Source organism: Microchirus variegatus (genome assembly GCF_963457635.1).
Source record: "Microchirus variegatus genome assembly, chromosome: 4".
In the NCBI taxonomy this organism is placed as follows: Eukaryota; Metazoa; Chordata; class Actinopteri; order Pleuronectiformes; family Soleidae; genus Microchirus; species Microchirus variegatus.
The window spans coordinates 29,185,703-29,204,496 of NC_139805.1; the positions used below are offsets into that span (position 1 = coordinate 29,185,703).

The window sequence follows — 18,794 nt, forward strand, 5'->3', positions numbered from 1 at the left end:
CGACGAGACACATTCAAAGTTTTGTACATCGAGAGAGCGCCGGACATTTAAAAAACGATTTTTAGAAAACGGAGAAGCAGGCGTGCGTTTTCTTCTTCTTCATCTTCATCACCTCCGCTCTCAGTAACACTGATTTGAACCGAAATAAAATAAACAAAATGTTCGTCTTTAACACTGAGGTGAGCACGACGCCTCGCTCGACTAAAAATAATCTGTACATTACGGTTTATCACCTCACTATTCTGCAATCTGGGACCCACAAAAGCAAATCACTACATTTCCCATAATGCTCCTCTCCCCCGTCAGTTTTGTAACACAGGTAACAAACACGGACGACGTTGTTAGATGACGGTTTCCACCAACGAATAATCGTGGAATGGTCCTTCTAATCTACTACGAGTCAAATTCGATAATTCGTCAGCAGCTGCGATTCATCGACCTGTAACGGTTTATAAATATAGTAAAGAGTAAAAGTTTGTGTTGATGTTTGACTGGAATGACTGCAGAGGAAACACACACACACACACACACAAATATCCATGCTCAACGATAAACTACACACACACACAAATGCACCGGATTCCTCATTCATACCCTGTGAAACGTTAGCTTCCGCTCAGGAGCAGGAGGACCAAAGTGTAGTTTTCACTCCAGCTGCACACGAGCGAGGTCAGAGGTCAGGTCACGTATTTGGCACCCGATCACTTCGGGTTTGGTCAGACGAGAGGCTGCTCGGGGTCGCTGGAGGTGAGTTGGGTCTCCATCGTGGTGTCGTCCGGGTACGGGTTGGGGTACGGGTTGAGGAAGGGGTTTGCGAGGCTGGTCATCGGGACGAGGTCGGGCGCGGCGGTTTTGTCGTTGTCGGGCTTGGCGGCGGCGGTGGGGGGAGCGGCGTCCCCGGCGGCGCCGCTCAGGTGGCCGGGGTCTCGGCCTGCAGGCTGGACATGCGGATCTGCGAGCTGCTCTTGCTGAGGATGGACAGCTGGGTTCCCCCGTTCACTCCACTGCTCGCCAGCGAAGGATGCCGGTGCTTCAGGTCCACAGCAAAGTACCTGTTCACCGTCCAGCTGCGCCATTTCCTCTTGATCTCCGATTGCACCTTGAGGGATATACTTCACACGGTCATTATTAATGGACCTCGCCGGAAAGAGACCAGCTCACTGTCCCTGAGTCTCACGAGAACGCTGACTTTACTGCACTGGAGGCTCATTGTTTTCAGTTTTCACAGGTTTTTCAATTAGCTCAGATTTTTTAATCTGGATCAGAGATAAAAGGTTGAAAATAACCTTTTTGTCCCTCATCAAATGTCTCATGTTCATTGAATGCATCTCTGTTGTGCTTATGTTCATTGGATGCATCTCTGCTGTGTGTATGGTCATTGAATGCATCTCTGTTGCGTTTATGGTCATTGAATGCATCTCTGTTGCGTTTATGGTCATTGAATGCATCTCTGTTGTGTTTATGGTCATTGAATGCATCTCTGTTGTGTTTATGGTCATTGAATGCATCTCTGTTATGTTGATGTTCCAATGAAATAAAAGATCTGTCTTTCTAAAATGATGAAAATAATTCTTCTTTATTACATTTTTTTTCCCATCAGATTTGTTTTAGATAATTCATAAATGCCAATGCTTTGGTTTGAAAACTGAAAAATAATAAGCCTCATTCATACTTTAATTCAAGATCCAAACCTAGCTACTACCCTGTATGCATTATTTTATTATTGTAATATGCAGTGTTGTTGCTGTGGATTGAATGAGATTTTTAATGCATTTCAAGACGAGATGACAGTCAGTGAAATGTTTTTTAAGGAGATTTACCTCTCCGTTCAGGAAGCAGTAGAGGACGGCCACCACGAAGCCCTGCAGAGACAGAGAGAGGCGGATTTGTCAGGATAAACACAAAGTACCAGCGGAAACCAGGCGGAAAAAAGATCAAGTGATAAAGAAATGGCTGTAAATTCAAATTTTTATTGAAAAATTGTAACGTGAAAGGGTATTTTTAGTGTAAAGTGGTGGAAAAACGGAACATTTAAAGGTGCATTATGTAATAAATCTAAAGCAACTGGCCATAAAATCCTCCTAATATGTCACAGAGACTCAGGAATAATGTTCATATAACAAACTGAACTCACCAACAACAACAGTACAGACAAAATATTTTGCAGACTGCAAATCATGTTTATGTTATGAAATCATGTGGCGCCACCTACCGCCGTCTACCAATTATTGCAGTCAGTAGAGTCTCAGCTGCCGAGCAACCACGGGTTGCCAGTTACGTCAGAAAACAAAAACTAAAAGACCTCGGTATTTTGAATTTGAATGTAGTAACCGTTTTTGGCCACATTCTTACATATGGCACCTTCAAAGTGTGATTTACTCTTAAGTTGTGTCATTACATATTTTCTAACCATTACCTGGAAGGAGCCAAGTCCGAGCTCAAACACCAGACGCTCGCGCTTGCTGACGTTCTCGGGGGAGAAGGCGAACACGGTGTAGTGAATCCCGAACAGAGGAATCAGGAGCAGCGTGGAGCGAGCCAACCTCCTTCAAAACAACACATACATGTCCTCATTAGAATGTGCACACACAATATTCTGTGTTCTGTGTTTACATGAGCCGCATCACTCACAGGTAAATGCTGGACTCGTTTCCTCCGATATCTGGGGACTGTAACTTCTGGACGAGGATGATGATGATGCCGACGAAGAGGACAAAGTTGATCTGTTGTGTGTGTGTGTGTGTGTGTGGGGGGAGATAAACAGGAAATGTGTGTCAAAAAAGCTTCCATCCCGCTTTCCTCACATAGGTAGGAGGGGATTACGCACCATGATGGAAGCCAGCACAGGTCCCTTTATCACCCACCAGATGGCAGCATTGTCATTAGTGTCCCAGCACCTGAAAGCACACAGTCAAACATCAACACAAAAGGATCATTTTCATTTTCATTTTCAGTGTGTGTGTGTGTGTGTGTGTGTGTGTGTGTGTGTGTGTGTGTGTGTGTGTGTGTGTGTGTGTGTGTGTGTGTGTGTGTGTGTGTGTATGACTCGACTCACCCGATTTCATCAAAGTGCAGCCTCAGCACGGCCCAGATGGTCACACACACCGTGGGGGTCCCTGAACGCAACAAGGAAAACAGAGATGCATTCAGTGAACATCAACAGAACAGAGATGCATTCAATGAACATCAACAAAATAAAGATGCATTCAGTGAACATCAACAGAACAGTGGTGCGGTCAATGAACAGGAGACATTTGATGATGGACAATGAGCTTTTGTCACGATTTAATTGCATTCAATTTGTATTCCTATTCTGATTTATTGATTTTCTTTTCCTCTTTAAACAAAAAGTAATATTAATCTTGTAACAAAATCCCATCCAGAGTAATTTTTCCAAAACCATTGCAAATCCCAGGTCAGTCTGTATGTTTTTTTATTAAAAGAATAATTTTACATCATTCATGTGTTTATATTGTGAACTATTCATCGTTTCATATCAAAACAAATGCTTTTATTTTGAAATGATGTGAAATATCATTGTAAATATTTTTATTTTCGATGTTTTATTTCTCAAAAATTAGGACTTACCAACCAAACTAGACACTCAGTGACCCCCGAGGTCATTTGCGTTTGAGACCCCTGATTTAAATTGAATGGGACAGTGGTCCATATGATGTGCACATTTAATAAAGTGGAAAATAATGTGTTTTTAGCTTTAGCAATAATATCTTTCAAAGCCCTGAATTGTAGAAAACAGTGAAGTAAAATGGCAACTTCTACTTTTAGTGGTTTCTAATCATCAATTATCAGAAATATCACACACATTTTCATGTGAGAGTTTTTTTTAATTACTCACCCCAGCCAATGATGATGTACCAGTAGAAATATCTCTTTTCTGGGAAGAAGGTCTCGACCAGCAGAGTGAAAAGGTAAAGGCCCTCGATGAAGAGCCAGAAGTAGTTGGAGAGGACACAGTAGTGGAAGAATATCATCACCACCCGACATTCCAGCTAAGAGAGAGGAAGGAGACAAAGACAACAAGGAGGAAAGTGTTAGGAAAACACTGATGTGTCGCTCACAGCTGAATCCACAGCTCTCTGTGTGTGTGTGTCTCACGGTGTGTATGAAGCAGTGCTCGCTGTCCTCTTTGGCGTACAATATGCCGTCTTTGATGAAGACAGAAATAGCTCTCAGGATGAACGACACAAACAGGTTCATGTGGATGAAGTTCCTGGTGCAATGCAGCTTCCTGTGGAGGGAAAACATGATCGGGACGATTAAAGGGGGGGAAAAAGCCGGTGGTGGCACCGGACTGACTCACTGGAAGCGGTGAAAGAAGTGATTTTAAAGGTGCCATTTGTAAGAATGTGGCCAAAAACAGTTTCTACACTCAAATTCAAAATACCGAGGTCTTTTAGGTTTTCGTTTTCTGACGTAACTGGCAACCCGTGGTGGCTCGGCAGCTGAGACTCTACTGACTGCAATGATTGGTAGACGGCGGTAGGTGGCGCCACATGCCAAAACACGATTTGCAGACTGCAAAATATATATTTTTAATGCAAATATTTTGTCTGTACTGTTGTTGTTTGTGAGTTCAGTTTGTTATATGAACATTATTCCTCAGTCTCTGTGACATATTAGGAGGATTTTATGGCCAGTTAGCTTTAGATTTATTACATAATGCACCTTTAAGATAAAAAGTGGGTAAATTTACAACAGAGCTACTGCAACATGGGAGACGCTATCTTGCTAATACCAAACTAGCTAATGCATTTTCATAGCAATTGTGACACGCTGAATGAAATGACTAGTTTTTTCATAGTTGTAGGTCTATACCTGCTACCTGTATATGTGGTAAAAGTGCTACACGCAGCCAAAGTGCTAATAACGGATAATACTTGTAATTGTAGTGGTTTAAATACATCTAGTGTTATTAGCAGTGCAATGCTAGCGCTTGAAGTGCATTAGTGGTAATATAGTAGCGCAGAATTATAAGTAGTAGTGGTGGCAGTAGCTTTGTCAAGAATACTTGTAGTATGTAAAGTATGTGTAGTAAGTGTATTGTATTGATATAGCACCTTTCACAGATATGGAATCAAGTGCTTCATAAGGCGATTACATCAAGTAAAATACATCAGATAAAGACATACACTCTTAGAAATAAAAGGGCTAAGTAGAACCATATAAGGTTCAGCTTGTCCTCATAGGAGAACCCTTTCTGGCTCCAGGTAAAACCTTTTTATAACAGTTTCACCTGGAACTCTTTGGGAGAGTTTCACCAAGAACCCCTTTAAAACCCTTTATTCAGGCAAGGGGTTTTTAAAGGGTTCTCTGGATCACAATGGTTCTTACCGGAACCATTAGTGTTACCAAGAACCCTTGGTAACACTAATGGTTTTCAGAAGCAAATGGTTCCAGGTAGAACCTCAGCCCTTGTAGAAGGACACCTTTTGGAATCCTTATTTCTAAGAGTGTACAGTAGGTTTTAAACAAGAGAACAAAACAATAAAAACCCTTGTCCAACTAAAAGTGGAATTCAAAAGTGGAGATTCTTTGTAGAAGAAGTGAAATATTTTATCTGAGTCCGTATTTTTCTGTTGACGACACAACTGCAAAAAATCTAAAATAACAAGAGGCCAAACACCAATAAATCCATAATAAAGACGTGTTTTTGACACTGAGCTGTAACTCCAGTTGCCATGACGACCCAGAACGTCTCACCTGAACCGGCACAGGATGACCATGGCTGTGGTGAGGGAGACCAGTGACGTGCTGTAGCCCACAGTGTACAGAGCCTTCACCGACACATAGTACATGTCCTGAATGTGGAAAAAACACGCTGTGAGTGAACATTTCATTCATTCATTCGTGTCTTCGTGTCTCTGCGGCAGTCGACGGAGGCAGGATGTTTTTATTTTGTACTGTAACATCCTGTTCTCTTCAGCTTATTGATATGTGAAAGACGGTCTTTGGGGGAAATTTGTTGAGATTTTGGCACAAACATTTATTTGGACGTTTCATTTAAATGTGGCCAACATCAATGGAGCGGCTCATAGCAGAGTTTCTGAGGTTTTTCAAACAGCTACAGTTCCTCACATGTTCAGGCAGGGGGCTCCACTTATTTACAGCAGCTACAGAAAAGGCTTGAGTTAATAATGTTTCAGCAAAAAACAAGAACAGAAGATCAAATGGACTTCGATACCCAGCAGCAGGTGTTTACAAACTGTAACTTGACTGGTTTACAACCACCATGAGGAGGAGGATGTTGTGGTTTAAATGTGAACCGATGACCGTGTGAGGTTTGAAAACAAGCACAGCAGGAGGCAGCAGCAGGAGTAGGTCACTTACCGGATGGCTGCTGTTTCCTTCCTCGTACAGACAGGCGTCGATGTAATGAGGGAACGTTTCTGACCAGCCAAACTCAGTGCAGTTACGGCTCACCTTCCCAACCTCTGTGGAAACACGACACACACACAATCCAACATATGTCAAGATGGAAACCAGGCAACCAAGCACTAAGTATCACCCACATCAAAACCCATTTTAAGGTACACTTAAATGCATTAAGCTATTTATTACCAACTCCTCTGTGACCTCTGCCAGAGGTTCTCAGACAAACATCATGTCTGAGAAACATAAAAGAACCAAAGACTCACTGTTTATCTCAAGGGTTACCTTGGTTTTGATTATATAGCACAGAACAGTTGTTGTATGTATGTGTACATATATATATATACATATATAAAGCCCTAACAATGTAAGCTAACACTAACTGTAGAATAAGACGTGTTCAGGGACTGACCGTAGTCTTCCTCGCTTATGAACTGAGAGAAGAGCTCTGGACAGTTGACCTCGATCACCTCGCCGATCTTGGCCGGCTGCCAACACGTCAGGTTGTCCCACATCCACGGACAACCTGGGAAACACACACACACACACACACACACACACACACACACACACACACACACACACACACAAACACACACACACACACACACACACACACACACACACACACACACACACACACACACACACACATACTGTCTCATTCTAACAAGCCATAAAATGTTCATTCATCATGATATCAAACACACAGCTCCTTGAAATGCTCATAAAATGGTACCAGATCTGACGTTGTTGTTATTGTGTGAACAGAGATGTTATCACATTTATATACCAAAAAACAGGCTGAGGGAGCACTATTGTGTATACACAGGGACAGGAGTGTGTATCCCATCAGACTGCTCTGTTGAATGACCAGGTTTTTCAGGGGTTAGAATTCACTTCTGAAACTTGATGGAGTTGTGCAAGAAACGAGATGAAATTATGCTGATGATATTGAAGAAAGTGTGTTGTATACATGCACATATATATGCATACATTAGCCACCAAGTGGCGACTCGCTTGGTTGCAGAAGTTAAAATGAATTTGGAAGGTCTACAGGAAAATGAGCCTACTTCGCATTGAGTTATATGTGTGACTGACAGTTGGTATTGCCCAATAGATGCCTGGTTGTCTAGTCATGGTGCCAATCAATCTAGCACTACTTGGCTCGACTCGACTCTACGCTACTCTGGTTTTTTGATGACCCCGCCCACATTGAGAAGGTACTACGACATCGGTGTCCAACTCATTTTCACTGAGGGCCACATCAGCATAATGGTTACCCTCAAAGGGCCAGATGTAACTGTCATACAGAATAAATGTAACTAAATGTAACAAAATATAATAGTTAAAGTAATAATAAAGGTAACTACTCCGTAACATGTTGCTAAATAACTGTCTGTATTTATTACTTATTCAATTTCACTCGTCACATGATGCATATACCATGATACACCGTCATTTTGCGGGTAACGCAATCGCCATGCATTGTGGGAAATGTAATTTATGGTCAACGCACGCCTTAAAGCAGCATAGACCTATTTTAACACAGATTTTTAAGACCAATTTATCACTCTAGGTGGCTCGCGGGCCACATCTGGTCCCCGGGCCTTGAGTTTGACACATGTGTACGATGAAGTAATGGAAAACGACGAGACCCAAACCAAGTAGCATCTGTAATGGTAAAATTAAATTTCTCTGTCTCAGAGCTACATTTGCCCAACACTGATACCCACCCAGTACAGAATACCAGGTCCTTTGTGTATAGTGTATTGTGTCTAGCCTGCACCTTCCTGCAAACACCAGCAGGGAGCCAGCTCCCCGATGCCTACAGTAGACAAAGAGAGAGTGAAAGCACCGTCTGAATGTAGAGTCTTTGTCTATTGGAGGAATGTGAAGAGGGAGCTGCTCAGACATAAATGTGGAGTGCACACTTTGCTCTGGGTCTTTTCTCCAGGAAGGATCACTCCTGTGAAGATTGACCTTTTTCCTCGCAAGGAAAATAAAACCTTTTCGGCCGGCAGAAGCAGAGAAATTTCCACAACACGTCAAGTCAAATAGAGCCGGGTAGTGTTAGCCGTGCTATTAGGTGTTCAAAATGTGTAGTTTGTTTTACAACCAGAATATTTAAGAACCCTTATTATACACAGTGTGAATAAGACTGTTGAGATGGTAAAAACATCATCACATCATCCGGCTGATGGTAAAAGCCGCAGTAATTGTGGCTGATTATATCATTGCCGCTTCATCGACAGCGCGAGGAGGAAGAACTGTCACAAAGCATCTCTTGGTCTGAGCTCCCACTCATCACTCGTCTAATGTGCCAGAGAGAGAGAGAGACAGACGCCTGTCCCTCGTCTCTCTTGACGATCAACTTCCATTTTCTGCATCAACCTTGTCATTATCGTCACAATGATGAGACGCTGGGAGCTAAACGCCTCTGTCGAGACACAGAGGCACAGCGTGAAACGTCACTCGGTCTAAAGAGGGTTTTTTTTTGTGTGGATTTCTCTGTCAGCCCAGTTTAGTTTGATCCGTGCTGCACATCAAGCGCAGACGTGTGCGCAGGCAAACTGTGAAGTCTTAATAATGATCCGTCTCTCTTTAATGTTCGCGCTCTCTTTCTAATGATCCGCAGACAGGCAGGTCAGCACACTACAGTTTGAATTATCTCCTTCTCATTAGCTTCGGAGGCCCTCGAAGATGTGCTTGTTATATTGTGTGTGTGTGTATTTTTTAAATAGCCTGTGTTTAGAACAGCTAACAAATGGCAGCGACAGTGTGGTTAGTGCGAGCGGGGGAAGAGGGATTTGAATGGCAGCACAAACGACGACAACAGCGACGACTGGCAAAAGACTTACCGAATTCTGGATCGTTCCCGGGATCGTCGGATTCCATCATTTCCACGCATTTCTCCTGCTCCCTCTTGATCACGCAGTTCATGGGCACCTGTTGGCTCCAGACCTGTGGAAGTGGAAAAACGCAGCGATTCAAAAGGTTGACGATTACACGGAGAGGTAGGTACCCCGAAGGTAAAGAGGAAGAGCACCGCTTCATTAGCCTTATTAGTGCGCGATTCACATCAAACCACAGCGTGGGAGAGGTCGTAGCTCTGGGTTTTTTTTTGACACTCGGCCAGTTAAACAAGCCGTTTCATAATGTCTGGCACTCTCTCTATCCCCCGTGCTATCTGACCCAGAGGTGAAGTGTTGGAAACAAGGCAGCGAAATCCTTCAGCCGTGCACTTTAAACACCGGACCACGCCAGGCGTTAACTCTCAAGTGTTAAAACTTGAACTCTTCCAGGAGTCATTACATGGTACTCGGGAGTGGAGGAGGAGGAGGAGGGCAGAGGGCTATGAACAGAGAGTTGGGTCGAGTACAGTGAAGATGATTTTTGAGTCTACGTGTTGGCGTCACGGCTTTACGAGGTGCAGCAGGGGAGCAGTCGGGGAGGGTTTCACGAGCTGACGTTAGCGAACAGCTTGCTTGGGGAGGTTAATGCTCTGACTCATACACTGAAAATCAGTTTTATTACAGCAGTGATATAGACACAGTGGTGTTTTTGGGGCGGACACTGTGTGAAACAAGTGTTGATGCCCGTCCCTCTGCAGCCACAAATCTGCCCGGATGATTCATGCGCTGCGCTCTCGGGCGACAGCGCCATTAGTGCGGCGTGATTCTGTCGCAGGTGAAACAAGGCAGTAAAAACATGAGTCCGCAGGCCACGAGTTCACACAACTGTGGATGCTATTGCGTCTTAAAAGACACTGTAGACACTAGTTCGTCGTTGGAATTGAACATATTTACATCCATGACATACGCTCCCATAGGCTCCCATAGTATGCCTATAATCATCTGTCTTCACCTTTAAGTTGTGTAAAGCAAATGCAGTTTGACTGAAAAATGGCAATAAATGGCTCCATGCCACACCAGAACCATAGTGAACTCAGCCTTAAACATGGTAAAACGAGATAAAAACCCTTCGTAAAGTTCATTGTATCAGTGGTTTAGTACACCTGCTACTACACTGAGGTGTCCTTGTTGTGCTAGTGCATCTTCCCTGGATGCAAAAACACAAAGAAAAACCACATTCCTATAAATTCCTAAAGATGAGGGAATATAGAAAAGAAGAAGTATAGAGAGTAGCAGACTCCTGCTGTGAGGCTGGAGTACCACTGGTAGAGATAGAGGGAGACAGAGAGCAAGACTGTAGGAAAAACATTTTTTTTCAGTTTGTCGTGCAAATATTTGTTTACCCTGTTTTTCTGAGTAAATTTTTTTTTTCAGTTTTTCGTGCAAATATTTGTTTCCCCTGTTTTTCTGAGTAAATTTTTTTTTCAGTTTTTCGTGCAAATAATTGTTTCCCCTGTTTTTCGGAGTAATTTTAGTAATTCAGAATTATCGAGAACTCTTGCTATGGTACACGCCGCCGAAGGCGATTCCGGCGCCTCAGCTGCACACCGTGTGCATCCAATATTTTCAGCAGTCTCCTGATCGTCTCTTGAGTCACAACGTAGCCAGCCTGAATGCATTTCAAGTGCATCATCTTGTATCCATGGAGCATGCCATATCTGTCCAACTGATCCTGGAGAAAGATTGCTATGTCTAGCAGATCTGAAAATTTTTTTTGCACGAAAAACAGAAAAAAAATTACTCCGAAAACAGAAAAAAAAATTACTCCAAAAAACAGGGGGGGGGGGGGGGGGGGGAATTTGCACGAAAAACAGAAAAATAATTTCTCTGAAAACAGAAAAAAAATTCTCAGAAAAACAGAAAAAAAAAATATTCAAAAAATCAAACCGAAAATTGATTACTGAGAAAAACAGGAGTTTTTTATTTTTTATTTTAAGTGAATGCAATATGATTCTGTAGTTACAAACGTGGTTTGATAACATTTTAATGTACAATCTGTATAACTTGCTTTAGTCCCCACTAAGGTGTGAACATGTGTGTGTGTTTGGCTCCTCCCTAAGACACGCCCCCCCCCCCCCCCCCAGCATTTCAGAGCAGAGAACATTGGTTATTTTTTCTTGATTTGAATCTTAGCAACTTTTTTAAAACATTAAAATGAGGCTGATCTTGTTAGTAACACATATTCCAGTGTTTTATTTTGTATTATTCAACACACCCTTTAAAACTGAACTGAAAAAGAGACAGCTGAAAAACCCTGGGTAAATGTCTTTGCTTGAAGACTGGCTTTAAATTCCCTGGAAACGCTTTAGAACAGAGTTATGGGTTTATTATTTGTTTTAGTCTTCTTCCTTTTAAGAAGTTAAAGTTAACTAAGAGAACCGTCTTCCCCACAGTCGACTGAATAGTGAACTTAAATTTAACAATGTGACTCCTTGAGTAATCAGACACCTGTTTTCTAAAGACTTTAGCTGTCACAACTTGTGGTTATGGGGTTATTTATTTTCCAGGTCATGTTTAAGAGCCAAATGATGTGTTTATGTTCATAAGGTCTCGCTTTATGTCAATCATCTGCACCTGGAGCAGAAACATGACACATGACCGCATGGGAATATGCTTAATGACATAAGAATAAAGTTAAAATTCCGGGATTCTCTCCTTCATTTCTTGTTTTTAAATGGCATATTAAATTATTAATTAAGCTTATTATTTCCACTGAGACAGAAATTTATTTTTAATTAAAGAAAGAGTCGATGTATTGATGAAGGGAAGAACAGCACACAGTAAAAAAAAAAAGTGGGCTAATTAACATGATAGGCCAGTATGTGTCCACTGCAAAAAATAAAATTAAAATGAACTACTTAGGTATTTCTTCATATGCAAAATTGAGGCTGAGGATGAGTTTGGATATCAAAGAATTCTAAGTCTTGAATGTAGTGCACCAACCATGAAATGCGCACTACATAAATGCATGATGTCAAGTCACGATACAAAACTTTTTGTGTCTGATATCGGTCCAATATATTCATTAGGACCTTTTTAAACTATGAAGCGCTTAATAACACATTTGTGCCATTACAAGCTAAAGTGAAGTGAAAAACAGCTCCGGAAAAATTGTTCAATGTTCACTAAAGAAGAACACGATAATGGTGCAGAATTAATCTATAAATAACAAAAACAGACAGAAATACAAAATGAAATCAATAATGAAATTTACCATCATAATAGTCGGCATCGCCCTGAACAAGGATCCCTTGAAAATAGTTTAAAACCTCTTACGGAATAATTTTTATGAATTTTTGAAATTAAGGAAATGATCCATTTGCCCTGATGCACTTTGACAGTGAGCTGACTTTCTTCTCAAAAACAAAAAGTATCTCGGAATAACTTGAAATTTACCATCATAATAGTCGGCATGGCCCTGAACAAGGAACCGTTGAAAATATTTGCAAACCTCTTAAGGAATCATTTTAATGATTTTTTGAATCATTAAAAAATTTTCTCGGAATGACTTGAAATTTACCGGGCCAAACTCTCTGGCCCGTCAACAAGTTTTTTTTTTTAGTAATACGTTCATTTTGCCTAAAATGCCTTTTTTAACATATATATATATAGACAGATATAAGTCGTATTGTTTTCATAAGTGAGCCTAAATGAAACCCCGGAGCACCGATCCGTCACGATGACTGCAGTAAACAACACATCGCACATGTAATTGCTCGACATTGACAGCTTCATCATTATTAGACGACATTTTTACGATTACCAACCACTCAACAGCAAAGTTAGAATGAACGTATAACGTAGACATCAATAGAGCCGCTATTGTTTATCCAGAAGAAATAAATTGATGATCTGACACCGCTATCATTTTCATTTTTAATACCCTTGTTCACACAGCCCTGGTATATATATATATATATATATATATATACATATATATATATATATATATATATATATATATAGAAAACAATTGGATATGAGTCACATGTGTAGCCTACGGGCCAAACGAAGAAGGATGTGATGAGATACTTAAATCAAACAAAAACGAATTTGATGCTGCTGTGTTTGTGTAATTCAACCAAATTTGACCAGTTTTATTATTATCATTATTATTAATATTATTATTATTTATTTCACCTTTAGTCATAAATCTTGACAGAAACACAGTGAAGAGCAATGTAGGGGCTTTTATTTTCTTTGAAGGAAGTGCCTTTGACATTGAATTTTCATCAAATTAACAAACAGAGGAAGTTGGGATTTAAAAAAAAATAATTAAAATCCCAACTTCCTCTGTTAATCTGGAATGAGATCAAATAACTAATTTATCTCTGGAAATGAGTCATAAAACTGTATATTGGGCGATGGGGTTGGAAGGTGGACCGTAATCATAAATCAAAGCATAATAAATGCTAAATCTGACAGTGCTTGTGTCTGTCAGGTCGTTAAACCCATGCAGTCAAATGAAGACTGTAAAATCGACCAAATATCCACGTTAATTGTAGACTGTGCTGCTTCGAGTCTCGTCTCGTCTTTTTGTTCACACTGCCACTTAATTGATAGATAACAGATGACTCACTGTGGGAAACTTGGAAAGTTTAGCGCGAGAGTTCATGTGAAACCTCCCGTGAGTTAGTGTCAGTGTCACATCTGCCTGCACTAAATCACTTCACTCCCCGTCTACTTAGGTCCAAATTTGCCCAGCAGGAGTGGCTTCACAGCACATGTACATGAACATGAGTGACTGTGTGCTGCTGCTCCTGCTGATTGGAGAGTGTCATGTTAACATTTCAATTTACAGCATGTTGTCACGTTAAGTTCCGCACCCAACATTGAAGGTAACACCAGTTAGCTTGAGAAAGCTACGTTAAAAGATGCTCCATCCACATTCAATAAATAGAGAAATCCTGCACTTTTACAGTTTTCACACATGTTTTGTTTGACAGATATCGGGATGTATCGCTGTATGATTGTCTGACAATCCTTGACATGCGATATTATTGGTATCGTGGACCATGTATCGTGTGATTTTCGGGACCCTAGTTCCTGCTTTCAATTTTCTTTTGGGTTTTATGCCAAAATGTTTATATACAGTCAATCGCACAAGTAACGGTTGCTTTGTGTGAATCCACCACGAGAGGTCTCAAAAATTCAAAAAGCTCCATCTCACAAAATGGTGAAAATAATCCTGATCCAGATCTGCACCAAACTCTAATCTATTCTTCCTCAGTCCAGACTTAATCCCTACACAAAGTACTACTTTTCCCACAGTTCTCCTATAACAAAACATTCAAAAACAACACATAGAAATTAGCCGTAAAGAATAATCAATCATTTTTTCGAGGGTTCTTGGTAACACTAATGGTTCCAGTAAGAACCATTTTGATCCAGAGAACCCTTGAAAACCCCTTTCCTGAATGAAGGGTTTTAAAAGGGTTCCAGGTGGAACGTTTATAAAAAGGTTCTACCTGGAGCCAAAAAGGGTTCTCCTATGAGGACAAGCCGAAGAACCTTATATGGTTCTACTTAGCACTTTTAGTGTAGCAAAGGTAATAATATTACTTTATATATTATCTTTAAATCCAGCCTGTAACAAAATGCCAAAATATGAGGAAAAGGCAGCATTGTGAATAATTCTCTCTGCAGGAAAACATCATTTCAATCGTGTGCAGGATCTCAATGCTGGGTCCTTTTGAAGCTGCTTGTTGTTATAGTTCTCAACCCTCATAATATTAGAATATTTTGTTATGTAGATAGTCGTAATTACCCAGTATCAACCTGATATAACCAATATAGGGATGGGAATCGGTCAGTATCAGTCCAATACTGGTCAAATTCCCTGGATCAGATATAAAAATGTAACATCCAATACAATCCAAAAAGCCTAAACATCACATACTTCACTATGTTTAGCTGAGTCCTGTTTGGCCTGTTGATTTCTTCTTTTTGGGAGAACAATATGTGTTAGACAGTTGGAGAATAGTGTCTTTAAAATGACTCAAATGCACAATTGTGTTTTCATACACTTCATACGTTCATAAATGATCAATAGATTAGAGTTTGTGATATCGACATACAGTTAGGCCCATAAATATTTGGACATCAACACAGTTCTCGTTATTTTGGCTCTATGCGCCACTACAATGGATTTGAAATGAAACAAACAAGATGTGCTTTAACTGCACACTTTCAGCTTTAATTTGAGAGTATTTACATCCAAATCAAGTGAACGGTGTAGGAATTAAAACACTTTCTATATGTGCCTCCCACTTTTTAGGGGACCAAAAGTAATTGGACAATTGACTGAAAAGCTATTTCATGGACAATTGTGGGCTATTCCCTCATTATTTCATCTTCAATGACACAGGTAAAAGTTCTGGAGTTGATTCCAGGAGTGACATTTGCATTTGGAATATGTTGCTGTTAACTTTCTATATGAGATCCAAGGGGCTGTCACTGTCAGTGAAGAAGCCATCATTAGGCTGAAAAATCAAAACAAACCCATCAGAGAAATAGCAAAAACATTAGATGTGGCCAAATCAACTGTTTGGAACATTCTTAAAAAGAAAGAACGCACCAGTGAGCTCAGCAACACCAAAGGACCTAGAAGAGCACAGAAAACCACTGTGGTGGACGACAGAAGAATTCTTTCCCTGGTGAAGAAAAACCTCTTCACAACAGTTGGCCAGATCAAAAACACTCTCCAGGAGGAAGGTGTATGTGTTTCAAAGTCAACAATCAAAAGAAGACTTCGCCAGAGTGAATACAGAGGGTTCACCACAAGATGCAAACCATTGGTGAGCCTCAAAGACAGGAAGACAAGATTAGAATTTGCCAAACAACACCTAAAAAAGCTGTTACAATTGTGGAAGAACATCCTCTGGACAGATGAGACCAAGATCAACTTGTACCACAGTGATGGGAAGAGAAGAGTGTGGAGAAGGAAAGGAACTGCTCATGATCCAAAACATACCACCTCATCAGTGAAGCATGGTGGTGGTAGTGTCATGGTGTGGGCATGTATGGCTGCCAATGGAACTGGTTCCCTTGTGTTTATTGATGATGTAACTGCTGACAAATGCAGCAGGATGAATTCTGAAGTGTTTCCAGCAATATTATCTGCTCATATTCAGCCAAATGCTTCAGAACTCATTGGACAGCGCTTCACAGTGCAGATGGACAATGACCCAAAGCATACTGCAAAAGCAACCAAAGAGTTTTTTTAAGACAAATATGGAATGTTATCAGTCAATCACCTGACCTGAATCTGATTGAGCATGCATTTCACTTGCTGGAGACCAAACTGAAGGGAGAATGCCCCAAGAACAAGCAGGAACTGAAGAGCGTGTCAGTAGAAACCTGACAGAGCATCACCAGGAAACCCAGTGTCTGGTGATGTCTATGCCTTCCAGACCTCAGGCTGGAATTGACTGCAAAGGATTTGTAACCAAGTATTAAACAATGAAAGTTTGATTTATGATTGTTTAGTTTGTCCAATTACTTTTGGTCCCCTAAAAAGTTGGAGGCACATATATAGTGTTGTAATTCCTACACCGTTCACTTGATTTGGATGTAAATCCCCTCAAATTAAAGCTGAAAGTGTGCAGTTAAAGCACATCTTGTTCGTTTCATTTCAAATCCATTGTAGTGGTGTATAGAGCCAAAATAAAGAGAACTGTGTCAATGTCCAAATATTTATGGGCCTAACTGTAGGTTTAGGGATGGAACCATACTGCTTTTTTTGTGTCCAAAACCGATGTCCTTACGAGTTGTTACCAAATATTACAGCAAAACATGTTGGGTATGGGTTTCCATTTTCTCAGTTATTGACTTGGATCATTTCACTGAACATTTAAGTCGAGCTACGGTTGACGCTTGTTGTTAGTCTGAGCTTGAGAAATTTGTTAAAGGTGCATTATGTAATAAAGGGTTGGGGTTGGGGTCTGGCCATAAAATCCTCCTAATATGTCACAGAGACTCAGGAATAATGTTCATATAACAAACTGAACTCATCAACAACAACAGCACAGCCAAAATATTTGCACAAAAATAAAATCTTTCGCAGACTGCAAATCATGTTTATGTTTTGAAATCACGTTTTGGCATGTGGCGCCACCTACCACTGTCTACCAATCATTGCAGTCAGTAGAGTCTCAGCTGCCGAGCAACCATGGGTTGCCAGTTACGTCAGAAAACGAAACCTCAAAGACGTCTGTATTTTTGAATTTGAATGTAGTAACAGTTTTTGGCCACATTCTTACATATGGCACCTTTAATATCATCCATATGGCTGGAGCTAATCCCAGATGACGCCCTGGACAGGTCACCAGTCCATTTAAAATGTCCAATTAACCTCTGCATGTTTTTGGACTGTGGGAAGAAGACCGTGAACCCCAAGAGAAGCCACAGACGCACATTAAAACTCCAAAGTGGAGAACTTCTTGCTGTGAGGCAACAATGCTGGCCACTGCTCATTTGTTATCCTCTCTTTTTTCCCCGTTTCTCAGACAACACTTCAGCTCGGGGGTTGATGAGCAGAGGAAATGTGGGGACCTTCTCCCCCTCATCAGGGAAAACATTGAGCAAACAGTGAATAAATGAATAAATAAACAGACAAGTCCATCCTTCTCTGCACCTTCACTTCTGCCACACACACACCGATCAATGCATTATTGATGCGACCACTTGGTTACTTTGACAATGGCCGCACAAGTGCATGGAAATCAGATCCTGGGTCCTTTTGGGTGTTGAATGTATTCACGCGAAGCTCCACCTGTCGCCGTATCGCTTTAGCGAGGACATTATTATTCGTTTTTTAAAAGACGAAACATAAGTCGTATGAGTCGGGGCTCACCGAGGTGGGGAGGAGGAGGAGGAGGGCGAGGAGCAGTGGGCTGATGTCGGCGGCAGACATTTTGTGCGTTCTTCAGTCAGAGCAGCCACAGCGACACGGCTCACCTTGGGATCTGAAAAAGAAGAAGAAGAAGCAAAATGTGTGGGATGTTAAGAGGCACGTAGTCCTTTATTATTTCCTTCCATATGCTCCATAAGTGCCTGTATATACAGTTTCTCTGTGGAGCAGATCAATTTTGGAGAATCAAAAAAACCTCCATTAAACTCTGACAGAGACTCGCTGGATAATGCATGCAACAAATTATCCTCCTCCTCCTCTGAATTATTTTCATTGGTGAAGCCAATCATGAAATACTAATTCACAAACAACAACAAAAAACTGGGATATATTTGCATACAGAACGCTCACAGGAGAGGCAGGAAACACACATTAGATATTAATACCAGGTCATTCATGTCACCCTAATGATCTCCATTCAACATCCATCCCTGAATGTTCCAGCACTGAGTACAGGACTAGGATTCTGGTCAGATCTGGTATAAACATCCATGCTTAGTGTGATACGATCACGGTCAGATCAGGATAAGGGTGAATTCCAATTCCTTGCTAAACCCTCAATCTCAAAAATGCGCGCT

The 18,794-nt window shown here is 41.0% G+C and overlaps 1 protein-coding gene across 1 annotated transcript in view; it reads right to left on the minus strand.

Moving 5' to 3' along the window:
- Positions 1-716: 716 nt before the first annotated feature.
- adcyap1r1b (adenylate cyclase activating polypeptide 1b (pituitary) receptor type I) overlaps positions 717-18,794 on the minus strand; it is a gene marked incomplete at its 3' end in the record, with an annotated part of 29,811 nt that continues 11,733 nt past the window's right edge. The window contains exons 2-14 of the mRNA XM_083888532.1: positions 18,160-18,271; positions 9,252-9,354; positions 6,803-6,916; positions 6,349-6,452; positions 5,722-5,819; positions 4,117-4,249; positions 3,857-4,010; positions 3,056-3,116; positions 2,828-2,897; positions 2,632-2,723; positions 2,417-2,546; positions 1,821-1,862; positions 717-1,112 (exon numbers count right to left, since the gene is read on the minus strand). Of these exons, the coding sequence (XP_083744658.1) occupies positions 717-1,112; positions 1,821-1,862; positions 2,417-2,546; positions 2,632-2,723; positions 2,828-2,897; positions 3,056-3,116; positions 3,857-4,010; positions 4,117-4,249; positions 5,722-5,819; positions 6,349-6,452; positions 6,803-6,916; positions 9,252-9,354; positions 18,160-18,219 (1,557 nt within the window). The 5' untranslated portion in view covers positions 18,220-18,271. The remainder of the gene's footprint in view (positions 1,113-1,820; positions 1,863-2,416; positions 2,547-2,631; positions 2,724-2,827; positions 2,898-3,055; positions 3,117-3,856; positions 4,011-4,116; positions 4,250-5,721; positions 5,820-6,348; positions 6,453-6,802; positions 6,917-9,251; positions 9,355-18,159; positions 18,272-18,794) is intronic.